Source organism: Scophthalmus maximus, chromosome 2 (assembly GCF_022379125.1).
Source record: "Scophthalmus maximus strain ysfricsl-2021 chromosome 2, ASM2237912v1, whole genome shotgun sequence".
Classification (NCBI taxonomy): domain Eukaryota; kingdom Metazoa; phylum Chordata; class Actinopteri; order Pleuronectiformes; family Scophthalmidae; genus Scophthalmus; species Scophthalmus maximus.
The window spans coordinates 19,216,650-19,228,822 of NC_061516.1; the positions used below are offsets into that span (position 1 = coordinate 19,216,650).

Genomic DNA, 12,173 nt, shown 5'->3' on the forward strand with positions numbered 1-12,173 from the left:
CAATTTCCTGGACATTTTCCGGAGTCTGAAAACCGCTTTAGAGGAATCCCTGGTTGGCGTGGCAAAACAAAGGCCTTGTTTTACCTTATCAAGCCCACCATTTGAATTCTTTTTTACACTTGGGGTCATGTCCGAATCTCAAATCGTGTTCATCTCACGTCATGTAGTGTTTGTTTATCAACATAGCCGACCAAACGGGAGAATCATTTAAGTTTCTTATTTTTAAGATAAGACATAACATAATTAAATTCACTCATCGCTTTGACAGATGTGGTGCTCATTATTTAACAGAAAGATGTACAATATTGGTCGTACAGAATGTGTATGGCAGGTCGTGGAGGCTCCTTACGTTTCTCTGTTGAAGACAATGAAGTCTCTCTGAACATTATCCAGTCGCTGCTGCAACTGCCCGCTCTGGAGGAGAGACAAACACAGAGCAACATCGGCTACTCGAATATCACTTGAAAACAACAAAATCAGCATCTACCATTACGTCATTATTATCCCGAGCTATACTGAAATAGATTCAGTTGCACGATCTGTCGTGTCAGGCCGTCATCATTATTACACTGTACTGTGTGTGTGTGTGTGTGTGTGTGTGTGTGTGTGTGGCAGAGAGACAAATTAGCAGAGGTACAAGAACACAAGAGGAGAAAAATCAACACATTGTTAAACGATGAATTCTACCAATATCACTCCTACATGTGTACAATTAAGCCCAACCTAAATGCAGTGTAGTAGTGGCCAAGCTACAAGTAGTGACGTATTTTTTTAGTAGCTGAGGTCTTTTATCGATCGAGAGGCACGCAACTTTTACTTTCACTGATTTAGTTGCTTGGTGTTGGAATTGTGTTTCGTCCAGGTGAAAATGGATGTCATGGACTTGTTACCGTTGTGTGTACATGCTACGTATGCATGTATATGCAACATATACATGTTTAGCATGGTCTTATATGATGTGTTTTATTTAAATAAATGACCCCCCTCTTGGTGGCAGCTCCTGTGCAGTGAAGCTTCATTTATTGTAGAGAAACTGGTGCTTTCCAAGTAGCTTGCCCAACACTGCCTAAATATAAATCAAATTATAATACAAAAACCCTAACCCAAAACGATCTCTTGGGACCTTCACAACTTCATCAACCTTTTTAGTTCTTTATTACATCTATGTCACACATGCAAATCCCCCCCATACCCCCCCCCCCCCCCCTCAAACTTCAAGCTCATTCTCTTGGACGCCTCATCAGGAGAGAAATGGCTCACTCCCTGCCCAGAGCTGTCAGTCACAGAGCCAAGCACAGCAGATCTGTGCAGGTGCTGTCACAGTGTGGGAGTGATTAAATCAGGGCGGGAACATCGCGAAAAAAGAAAGAGAACGGAGAAGGAGCTGTGCGCCTAAGTTTGTGGCGTGCACATTGAGCGAGGGGATGAAATAAGAAGTTAGTCCATGTTTGGCGGAGATTCCCTTTACCTTTGGGTGTATGGTTAAGGGACCCTGTCGCAGCAGTGTGGCAAATTGCATACTGCAGATGATTCACGTGAACACAGAGAGAATGTAACTACACAAACAGAACAGCGTGAGCGCGCGTGAGCGCGCGTGAGCTTGTTCGCGGGTGATGTCGACTATTTTCGAAAAGGACAAGGAAACAAGCAGACACACACAGAGGATGAATGCTGTATCATTTGTCAAACACTGTTACAGTGATAAATGTGATATTAAAAAAAAGAGATACGAGACAGATGAGAGAAGAATGATCTAGAGTGTCTTCTGTGGCTGTCATAGTGATATATTCTTAGCTCCGAAGGCATGACAGAACCTGACAATGAAAACATCCCCCTTTTTCATATCCGTTCCCTGCCCTGCGTGCACCGGCTCATTCGCAATTGAAATTATTTACGGCAATTTCATTGGTCGTCAGGAGCAGAGAGAGTTTGAAATTTGGCCGAAATGCTTGTCAGGGTTCAGTGCCTGTTAGAAATGGAGCTGTGTGGTAACTACCAAAAACCACACATTTCAGCTCTTCTAACAACCATGGATGAATGGACAATCCAAATAAAAGAATAGCCCTGAAAAAAATGACAAGACAGACAGTTAGATTAACTGTAATTACATTTTACCGTTATCCTTTACATGTGCTTTAGACAGCAGCTGACAGATATTTTGAATATGCATTTAAAAAAATAAAAATCTCATCTTGATCCTTGTTGACCAGATAGAGATTGATGATTCCTTCCCTTTAGGATTGTCGGAATGGCTCGACTTCATTTAGATGTATGGATGGACGTGGGCAAACCAGCTCGACATTCATGCACAATGCAACAAGAAGCTTCTGTCCTTGCAGAGAGAACATTGACACATTCTTATATTGCGCAGGTCACCGCTTTTTTCTCTGTCACTCCTTCTCTCTATTAGATTCTCCAAAGAAAGGAGAAAAAAAAGACAGTTCAGAAGCTAATTGCGCCAACTGCTAGATTAAACTTTCCATTTAATGAGACAAACCATCAGGGAGTGCTTTGCTGGATGCGAGCCCGTCGGGGACATTTCTCAACATCCTTTGTCCGGGCTTTCTTTTTTCTGACTGCAGATTGGTCCAACTTTTTGTTTGACTGTAGTTGAAATAAGAATTATGTGGCATGTAAACAGTCTATGATAATTCCTAACAATTAAAAAAAATATCCATGAATTATATTTAAAGGACACTGGACAAAAACCACAATTCACTGGCAAAATACTGTGAATGTGAGGAAGCATGGGTGCGCATTCAAATGAAATCACATTTAGATCAATGCTGTTTTATATGCATTGTATTTTCACACTGTATATGATATATGTGACACATCAAACTTGTGCTGCAGATTTTTTTTTTTATCATCTTGGATTAATGAAAAAAAGAGTTTCAGCTGAGTCATTCATTGTTATCTGTGAGATTTAACAAAAAAAAAGAACTATGCAGATCAAGTTCTTTTTTTTGGGCTACAACTGTTTGACTGCTTCTGATAATGTTCTTGCATTAACTAACTGAGCTCTCACTTTTAATCAGTGGCATGAAGCAGTATCCCCAGGTACATACTGTATTCAGCTCGCTCTGCCTCTTCCAGTGGCCCATTCCTTTACCCGACTCTAATACTAATGGAGCGATGTTACATTATTTACATGCAGCTGCTCTGTAGCAAGCATACATTCTCATCAAATTAAAAATGTTCCTGTAGAAAACCGTTGGAAAGGATTGGCAAGAGTGCCAAAAGCCTGTCAAACAATTTTGCCGCACTTAGAGCTGCAAGCGTTCCTCTTCAATTTTTTGTCATCTCATCCTCTGTGGATCACTTAATGTTACTTGCCGATGCAATAAAACAGGGCAGCCTGATGTAAGAATACATTATTTCTCTCTTTACTGCATTTGGCCACCGAACGACTTGAGAGTCTCTTCCCATGCTGCCCAAACACATATTCTTTAACATTCATGTCACATGATTATAAATGTATCGTTTAATAATCTTAAACTTGCGCTGACTGTGGGTTTTTTTTAAGGGCCCCAGTGGGGCAGCGGAAATGCTGTGAAGACAGAATTGACATGTCATCACCTTCTAAGCTGACATGGCAAACTTGATAGCAAATAGTTGCTTATCCACACATCCAGCACTTAGTGCGCAGAGCAACATTAGTATTTATTCATACATTTTTTCAAATAATTTTAGAGTGACCATCTTTCTTGTCATTTGACATACCTGCTAAACAAAGACAGCTGAATATTATTCACCTTGATTTTGGTGGAGCTGCACTGATTAAATGAGGGTTTTTTAATTAAGAAAATCAAACTACAAGAGACTTAAATTAGTTTTCCCTTTAGTCCGACCATACGCTGTTAGTTCACCAGTCTCCATACACATAACAAATGTCCCCCTGAAAGGGCTACTATCTCCATTTCATTAGAACAGGAGACTTTCTCTTTGTCTACATGGGCCAGGGGGAAGACAAATGTCGCCTGGCTGCACGGGGAGACGTCGACAGGTCTCCACAAGCTGTTGAGAGCTCTTATAAAACACGGTGCACTCTGGGCCAGCTCTGATTACTTATTGCACGCTGGCGAGGGGCTGCGTGTTGGTCTGGAGTTTGGATCAAACAAATTGCTCGGCTTCTATAAAGGATGTGCCAAAGAGTTCGGGGGAAGAGCCCAGACTCACTGACTTTGCAATTGTGTGTGAGCTCATCTACCGAATGTGTGAAGGCGTGTGGCGACCAGACCCCAACACACGGATAAAGATAAAAGATAAAAGAATGTACACGGATAAAGATAAAGACCACTTTGATTCCAGTTCAAGTGTCCATTACCTAATCTCTATGAACCTTTACTGTCTCAGTGGAAAAAAAGTATAGAGATTGAAAATTGGACAGATGCCTAGATATCCGTGTGGCACTTCTTCCTGCTGTGCTGATCAATCGACTCTTTTACTGTAAATACATTTCGTCTGATAAACAGGCCTGGATGCAGTGTTTTAAAGCTGCATCATACTAATCTCTTTAATGACAATAAAGGAAGGAAAGTTTAAGAGTTTAAAAAACTGGCTTCAGTCTTTGATGAAGAAATAGTGATTATCGTGTATCGTTTTATTCACCACTTATGTCACTATAGCTACGGCACAACTTTTGGAGCGACAAAGAGGAAGTGGTAGTGTACACAAGGCCAGAGCTAATAATGGGCATGTACTGTAATATTTCCCATTGGAATGCCTTCAGAACCACGTTTGTGCAGAGAAAGGAGTGTTGAAGAAAGGGTAATAAACTGTAAAATTGTAATTATGGCGGCAGTCAATTATGGCGGCAGACAAAATATCAGTTTTTGTTCTTACCCTTCGAGGAAGGCCTCGCATGGGAGCACATTCCCTCGTACCTCCTTGTCACACAGAGGTTTTTTTTAAAGGTTGGACTTTAGATGCTAGTAAAACACACATGAGTCAAGCTCTTTTTCAGTTACAAAGAGACAACGGCACTGATCAGCTCCCATCACTGCACCAGACCAAAAAAAAATAAAATCACTGCCATTGATCGTATAGCTGCCAAACTGCTTTCCGCTGTACGCACATGTCTCACTTGACCAGGCAATCACATTAATTTTCCAGTGCTCCTCTCGCCCTCTTTTGTATAAACACCCGGAGGACAGCAGCTGATTTATGTAGACGGAGTGAAAGACTGAATATGAAACATCAAAAGAGCGAGGTTATTGCATTCTCTGCCTTTCCCCATGCACACAATTTTTTTTTGTTCTCCTGCTGAAGGACAGAGGTCTAAAACCTGTCCTTGACGCTCCTAATAGCGCTCGGCTCCAGACACACTTTTAAAAGACAAACTAAGGAGCACGTTATCACCAGTAACTGGGTCAAATGAAAACCAGTGGTCGGCTTTCCACGACGGATAATAATGATGAGCACTGAGAGGGACCGACACCTTCCATGTTCGATCCACAAAAGGACAGAACAAACCGGCCTCAAATTGAGTAGAATGTAAATTTGAGCAGACTTCTAAGGGAAGCACTGTTCGTACAAGAAAATCTTTCATTAGTCTCACAACATGGACATTTGCTGTAGTCGTGTTAGAAGTGGGATTTGAACCCACGCCTCTATTCAGACACCAAAAGAGCATCCTTGAGCCTTAGACCACTCGCCCATCCCGACACCGGTGCATCAGGTCTAGATTATATATAATCTGTAAAAGTCTTTTGATGTTTAAATCTCAGGTTTTTTCGACCAGTATTTTGACCAAACCCTTTTCGACCTCCCAGCCTAATGTGTAGTGACTAATTGAAGGCCCTTACCTGTGGGGACCCATCAGATCCCTGATCCTTGGTCTTCCTCGCAAGCCTTTTCTTCTTCTTGTGAAGTGGTTTGGACTCCAGGATCATTTCCTCCAGCTCAAATGTGGGGTCGCAGTTTAGCCTCCGCCTCTGTGGCGACACAGAGACACACACACAGGCCAAAATTAAACAAAGACTCACTATCAAATGTTGAATCACATTGGGTTATTATTGTATTTTCTTTTTTTATGAATATAGTCAAACAAAAAGTCGACTCCTCTCGTCCATTAAATCCTGCTGACAGCTATGCGAGCTGCCAGAGCGTTACATCCCTGGAGTGCAAGAGTTTCTGAGGTAGTGCAATATATATATACTTAATTGATAACTTTTATCATATGAATAATGTAAAGCCTCTTTCTTAACTTTGACATTGTCAACGTAAGAGAATAAAAAACAAAAACTCCCCCCTCTGGGTTAGTTTGACTTTGGTCTCAACATTTCAACATTTTTACTATATTCTTGAAGGGGAAGATGAAAAAAAAACAAAAAAACTTTTTCCTCTTCTTCTCAATTTTTCTTAACAACCGTATGATTGCGTTTTGCTGATGTACGAAACATTTGCTGATAAATGTGTCAGTGTTGGAAATAAATGAGATGAGAACAAGAAGGGGAATCCCCTACCACGGAACGCCTGACATCTGCATCACATCAAATAATATGCAATGTTTATATTTGGCATGCTTTATAAATACACTAGGATTTGATAAGACGTGAAATATTACAGACCGATGCAATTACATACAGTTACAAATACATTAACAGTCTATTAGGGAACTAAAGACAGAGGAGGAGCCTATAATTAGAAAGAGACACTGTCGATTCCCAAATCCATTCCTCTTGTGCTTTTCATCTGGCCTGCCAGACCTGGCCGCTTGGGATACCTGCTGCTCTACACACTTTTACTGGATTTAGATAAAGTCATTAAGTCGTGTATTAACTCACAGCAGTCCTCATTCTGCATTTATTCAGCTCTGGAAATAAGCATTGACATTTACTGTCAGCTTGCGTCTTCACTTAAACTATACAGGAAGTTTTTTTTATTGCTTGATCATTGCCTATTGGTGTGATTGACCAATGAATGGCTATAATTATGTCCTGAGCTGTATGAAACATATAAAAAAGATTGGCTCTGTGGAAACAATATTTTTGTTTCCAGAAGGAGATGTAGATGTAGTTTGATTAAAATACTGCAATGACAGCTATAGTTAGTTACTCTTTTTATTAAACTGGTACTTGTAGGTACAGGTAGGATGTGGACAGGGTTAGACTCTTCCAACCAAGCAGGTTGAAGGCAGGAAGCCTGATGATGATATTATGACTATAATAATTTTGTTGTAATGATCCAGAGCCCACCTATGGACCTGCAGGCAGACATGTGGCGACTTCCTCATCCTTTGTCTGTATCTAAGAGGCGTGCACATGCATGCTGTTCTTTCTAACTTGGCATCGGTCCATTGTGTACTGTATGTGTCTACACACTCGGTGGGAGGTCCAGCTGAGCCCAGCAGGGGGCAATGTCTACAGCTTGACAAAAAACAAAACAAGTATGAGTGGATAGTTCTGGCTACATCTTCTTCCCTACATCCTTGTCCCCTTTGGGGGGATAACTGGTACGGGGGAGAGGTGCCAGGGAGAAGTAACAGGACAATGTCAACGGGGGAAAAAAATCTCTTCTTTGCAGATGTGAGCATTTTGTTTGGTGCCATACTGAGGCAGTGCTTGGTTTATTTCTCACACTCACGTTAGGAATAAAGCCCGGAGGAGGCTGTTTGCTGAGCACTGCGTCCCAGTTGACGTCTGACACGTAGTCCAGATCCTGCAGCTCTGCGAGACAGGAAATGCGCTTCTGGACATCTATGCACAGCAACTGAAGGAGACAAAAGGGGATTAGAATGAAGCAATTGAAAAGTTAGAGGCAGAGTCACGAGCATGCGTTTGCCCTTAAGGATGTGTCTGAGAATGAGGATACAGGGACAAAGGAGTTGGGAGGTGGTAGATGCAGAGCAAGGGGACAGGAGAGGTTGGTGGGGGGAGGGAGGGAGGAGACATACGGAGAGGGAAAGAAAATGAGATACATAAAGCAAATGGATGATGAGGAGAAATCAGCAAGTTGTGAAGTGTGAAGGATGAACGACAATTATACTGAACATGAAATTCTCTGCTTACATTCTCACTTTCTTTACCTCTCTCTCTCTCTCTCGCACACACACACACACACACACACACACACACACACACACACACACACACACACACACACACACACACACACACACACACACACACACACACACACACACACACACACACACACACACACACACACACACACACACGACTGGAATACCAATGAGGTTCATGGAGTCTAAGCACGAAGCAATGCAACAGTTTGACTGCAGTGGATCACTGCCAAGAAAAAAACCCAAATGCTACAGCAACAGATCATCTATTAGCTTTGCAATTGGTTTAATTGTGAAATTAGAAGAATGGATATCTGATAATTATGGATGGAACTGTTGGGATTCTTATTGTAGTGAGGGAATGATATGAGTACTGTAGACATTGTTTTGACACTGCGTGTTTGGACAGTTTGTAAGTACCTGTAAGAACCATGAGTCACTGCTCTCCACCAACAACATCCCGTTTTTGTTCAAGACTAGATGATTATAATTCTAAAGCTGCGCCAGCTCACTGCAGGATATTTTATATTAAAAAAACCAAGATGCTTGTAGACAGAGCAAGGCCGCAACAATGAAGCTGATGACGGCTTAATTAAGATTCTGTTTGTGCACCGTATCTGCCCAAATGAAGCGCTGGTGTCAGTAATGGGTACATGTCCTCCCACAGGAAATAAAATATTCAAATATCAGAGTAAAAATACAGACTCCTAAAAAGTAGAAAGGGGCCTATCAAATGTTTTTTTTTCTAAATGCTCCTTTTTCTGTGTTAACTTATGTTGCTTTTACAATTTGTCTCTTATATTTTTGAATTGCCTTGATGTTGAAATGTGGCATATAGAAATAAACTTGCCCTGCCTTACCGATGTCCTGATGGTGGAGAGTTGGAGTTCAGTTCTGCCACCAGGCTCCATTAGTGCGAGAAGCTGGCGAGTGCAGGTTTAAATGAATGACCACAGTACATTGTGGAGGTGTGCTCGATCTAATTCAATCCTCAATAGTGCCGCGCAAGGTCACACTCTTGCTCATCCACATTTGACAGAGCTTTGGCATACACTCAAAAGTTCAAGGAGGCTAGTTATTTTAGATCCCTTAGTGCAAGTACTGTTAGATGGAGTCAACGTGATGTCGGCGCACACTGACGATGGCATGTTCACATCTCGAGTGCGGCACACGGCACACGACACACGACGGTCAGCATCTGCCATGGTGAATTTGAAACACTGCTGAAATGGTTGTAGAGTACTTGCGCAATTGGTTTCCTATAGATTCAAAACCAATCCAGGAAAAGATTTTGGTAGAAAGGAAACAGGGAGGTGAAGCAACATGATGCCATACATCTTATAGGGATTGTGAATCACGAACATAACTGTGGTTTTAGAAATATCAACCTAATGGGTTGTGTTTGCTGCCAGTGAGTGGTGTAGGGCAGTGGTTCTCAACCTCATGACTGGGACCCCTCTAATGCATCACAAGATTAATCTGATGGGTCACACAATGACCACAGGGGTAGGTAAGAAGAAAATATCAGGTTTTGCAACAGAATTCCCCCGCCCCCCCCTATAATCTTTCCTTTTTACTTTAACCTTTTAAGGTCTCCAACAATTATTAAAATGGCAAACAGAAAGGTTTTGTGGACATTTGCAAGATTAGAATTTTCCAGCCAAAAGGTTGGGGAACCAGTGACATGAATGCATACCCTCTGCACCTCCTTCTCCTACAGCACATTCTGCATTATGCACGTGCCACTGATTTACCTTTCTGAGAAGAGACTTCATCTCCAAAGACCAGCCTGCTGGGTAGCTGGGGTGGACCTTGTGGAAGGTCTGAAGGATCTCATTAGCCGGTGTGCTGGATCTCATCACATATGGTCTCTGCGGCGGAGGAGAGGAGAGAAGATAATATGTTGCAGGCAGCTTGCACCTTTTAGTCATGCACTGCCTGGAGGAGTTTCTTTGATGAAGTATGTGTCTTAAAGTTTGTTCCCCAGTTCCATTCCCTGCACTTATGGGGTCAAATGACAGAAGGGAACGACAAATCTCAGAACGCATCTTAAACTCTCTGCTTCGCAGGAGGGAGAGTACTTTTCTGTGGGTTTAAAAAAACAAGGGGAAAGCCTGTTGAGAGTCTCTTCACACAGCTCCTTGTAAACCCTCCTTTTATTCGACTTGGAGAATGACACAGCTGTATCTGGTTGGCTGGAGGTGGACAGGCGTTTCCTTTGCCTTTTTTTCCCTCCCAGCTTGTTTATAGAAGAGCAAAGGCATTAAGGGGGTAAATATTCTGTTTTTGGCAAATGTTATATTTCTGCTTTGTCAAACGGCTAAGAGGGAAGAGAAGCAGGAAAGACGAAAGAGAAATGCAGCCTACTGACAGTGGAAGGGTGCCTTGCCATCCTTCAGTTTTATTAGTATCTTTCAGATGCACAGTGGCAACTATAATCCAATTCTGTAGATGTGCCCCATAGATGGCACACATTGTACAAGCTGTCAGTGAACAGTGAAATATTCTGTTGGAGTCAGATGTTCAATCAGGGAGAAATCGGCCCATGTATTACAATATATTTGCATTCGTTTTATAATGGGGTCTTAGTGCTCTTCCTATGAGGAAGTTTTTCTTCTAGTTTGGAAAATGACACAGGGTGGAGGAGAAATTAAGTGACAGTGATCGGTTTGTGGCGAGATGCTAAGTTGCCGGCGACTGGTGATCAGGCCCAGCAGGAAAAGCATGTTAAGCGAGAGAGGAGTTGAATAGTCTGAACGTTGAGTGGGAACGATGACAGGTACAAAGAGAGGGCCGGTTAGGAGACTGAAAGGGCCGGTCAAAGCGTTTTGGGATAATTTGACGGCGCACTGATGTGGCGGCCCTCTGGAATTTGTCCCGGCATGACCGATGGCCAGTCCAACCCTGTCTGAAAGTGAAGCGTGAACAACGTGAGAAGTGGCCGGAGCTTAGGAGAGAAGAGATAAGATGAAGTAAAGGCTCAGAAGGGACGAAAAAGTTCCCTGGAGCTGGATAATAGTGAGCTGGCTCTCCATTTCCAAATAACTCAAATCCAACAGGCCTGTTTTCAAACACACTGAGAGTGATTTACGTTTTATAGAAAGTGTTGAAATGTGGTAGTCCAAAAAAATGATATATATATATGTATGAAAAAAAACCTCAGGAGACAGAGGGATAATGTGAAAATGAATTGTGTGGGAGAGCGTGATGTGCAGGAAGAGCAGTGAAAACAAGTCTGGGACAGAGATTACAGAGAAAAAGAATTGTAGGAGAGTGAAATGGGGCTAAAGTCTTCATTCTGTCAGCAACTCTCTCCTGGATGAGTGAAGGTTGAAGAGGACACAGCTGTGAGGGATGAGAGAGGACAGTTTGGGTGTAGGTGTTGCTTTGAGGTCGGACAGATGACAAACCATACTTAAGAAGGGCTAAAGGAAGGATTCTGGGGGGGACAAAAGACAGTAAGCCCTAATTCTGATTGGATTTTAGAAAATATAATGGAAATGTGATGAGACAAAATAACTGTGTTAGGGCCAAGGTTGAAAAAGGCGCTATTGGTAAATGATTTCAGGATCACTTCATGACAGCCCCAGATCAGTTTCAGGCGTTTGTGCGTCCTTGTCAAGGCAGCCAGAGGTTACTGTACAGTCATAATCATCATCCTGAAACACGAGAGGAAATTGTGCAGCTGCAGTGAGTCCACGGTGAGCAGGCTGATGTAAGCACCAAAGGCCTGGTAGACTGAGAAAAAAAACCCATACTACCCTGTGTTTATTTGACACCACAGTTAAACTCCTCCAGGTTAGACCAGCAAAGAATTCAAAAATTCTAAAATCAATTCCAATTATATGGCTGTCAAAATAACTAATTCCCCCTGCATTAATTATCTCACACTGCGACTAACATTTTAACATCTTTAACATCAGACCAGCCCAAATGTAAAGTGCAATTACAGCTTCACCCTCCTGTTGTACTGTGGATGCCGAGGTCTCGCTGTATACGGTATATCTGCTTTCCTACTGACAGGATCTTTCTTGCACACCCTTGTAAGTGTCATATGTATTATCAACTGCAGGAGAAGCGTGGCCAGGCCACTCTGAGAGCGAGGAGAGATGTGGACATGGTGACAATACTCGCTCTCTGTGTGTCA

General features: G+C 42.3%; 1 protein-coding gene across 2 annotated transcripts in view; it reads right to left on the minus strand.

Moving 5' to 3' along the window:
* stk32a (serine/threonine kinase 32A) overlaps window positions 1-12,173 on the minus strand; it is a 51,980-nt gene that overhangs the window by 2,834 nt on the left and 36,973 nt on the right. For both annotated transcript variants that reach the window (XM_035626443.2, XM_035626442.2), the window contains exons 9-12: window positions 9,781-9,897; window positions 7,588-7,713; window positions 5,808-5,936; window positions 350-414 (exon numbers count right to left, since the gene is read on the minus strand). In XM_035626443.2, the coding sequence (XP_035482336.2) occupies window positions 350-414; window positions 5,808-5,936; window positions 7,588-7,713; window positions 9,781-9,897 (437 nt within the window). The remainder of the gene's footprint in view (window positions 1-349; window positions 415-5,807; window positions 5,937-7,587; window positions 7,714-9,780; window positions 9,898-12,173) is intronic.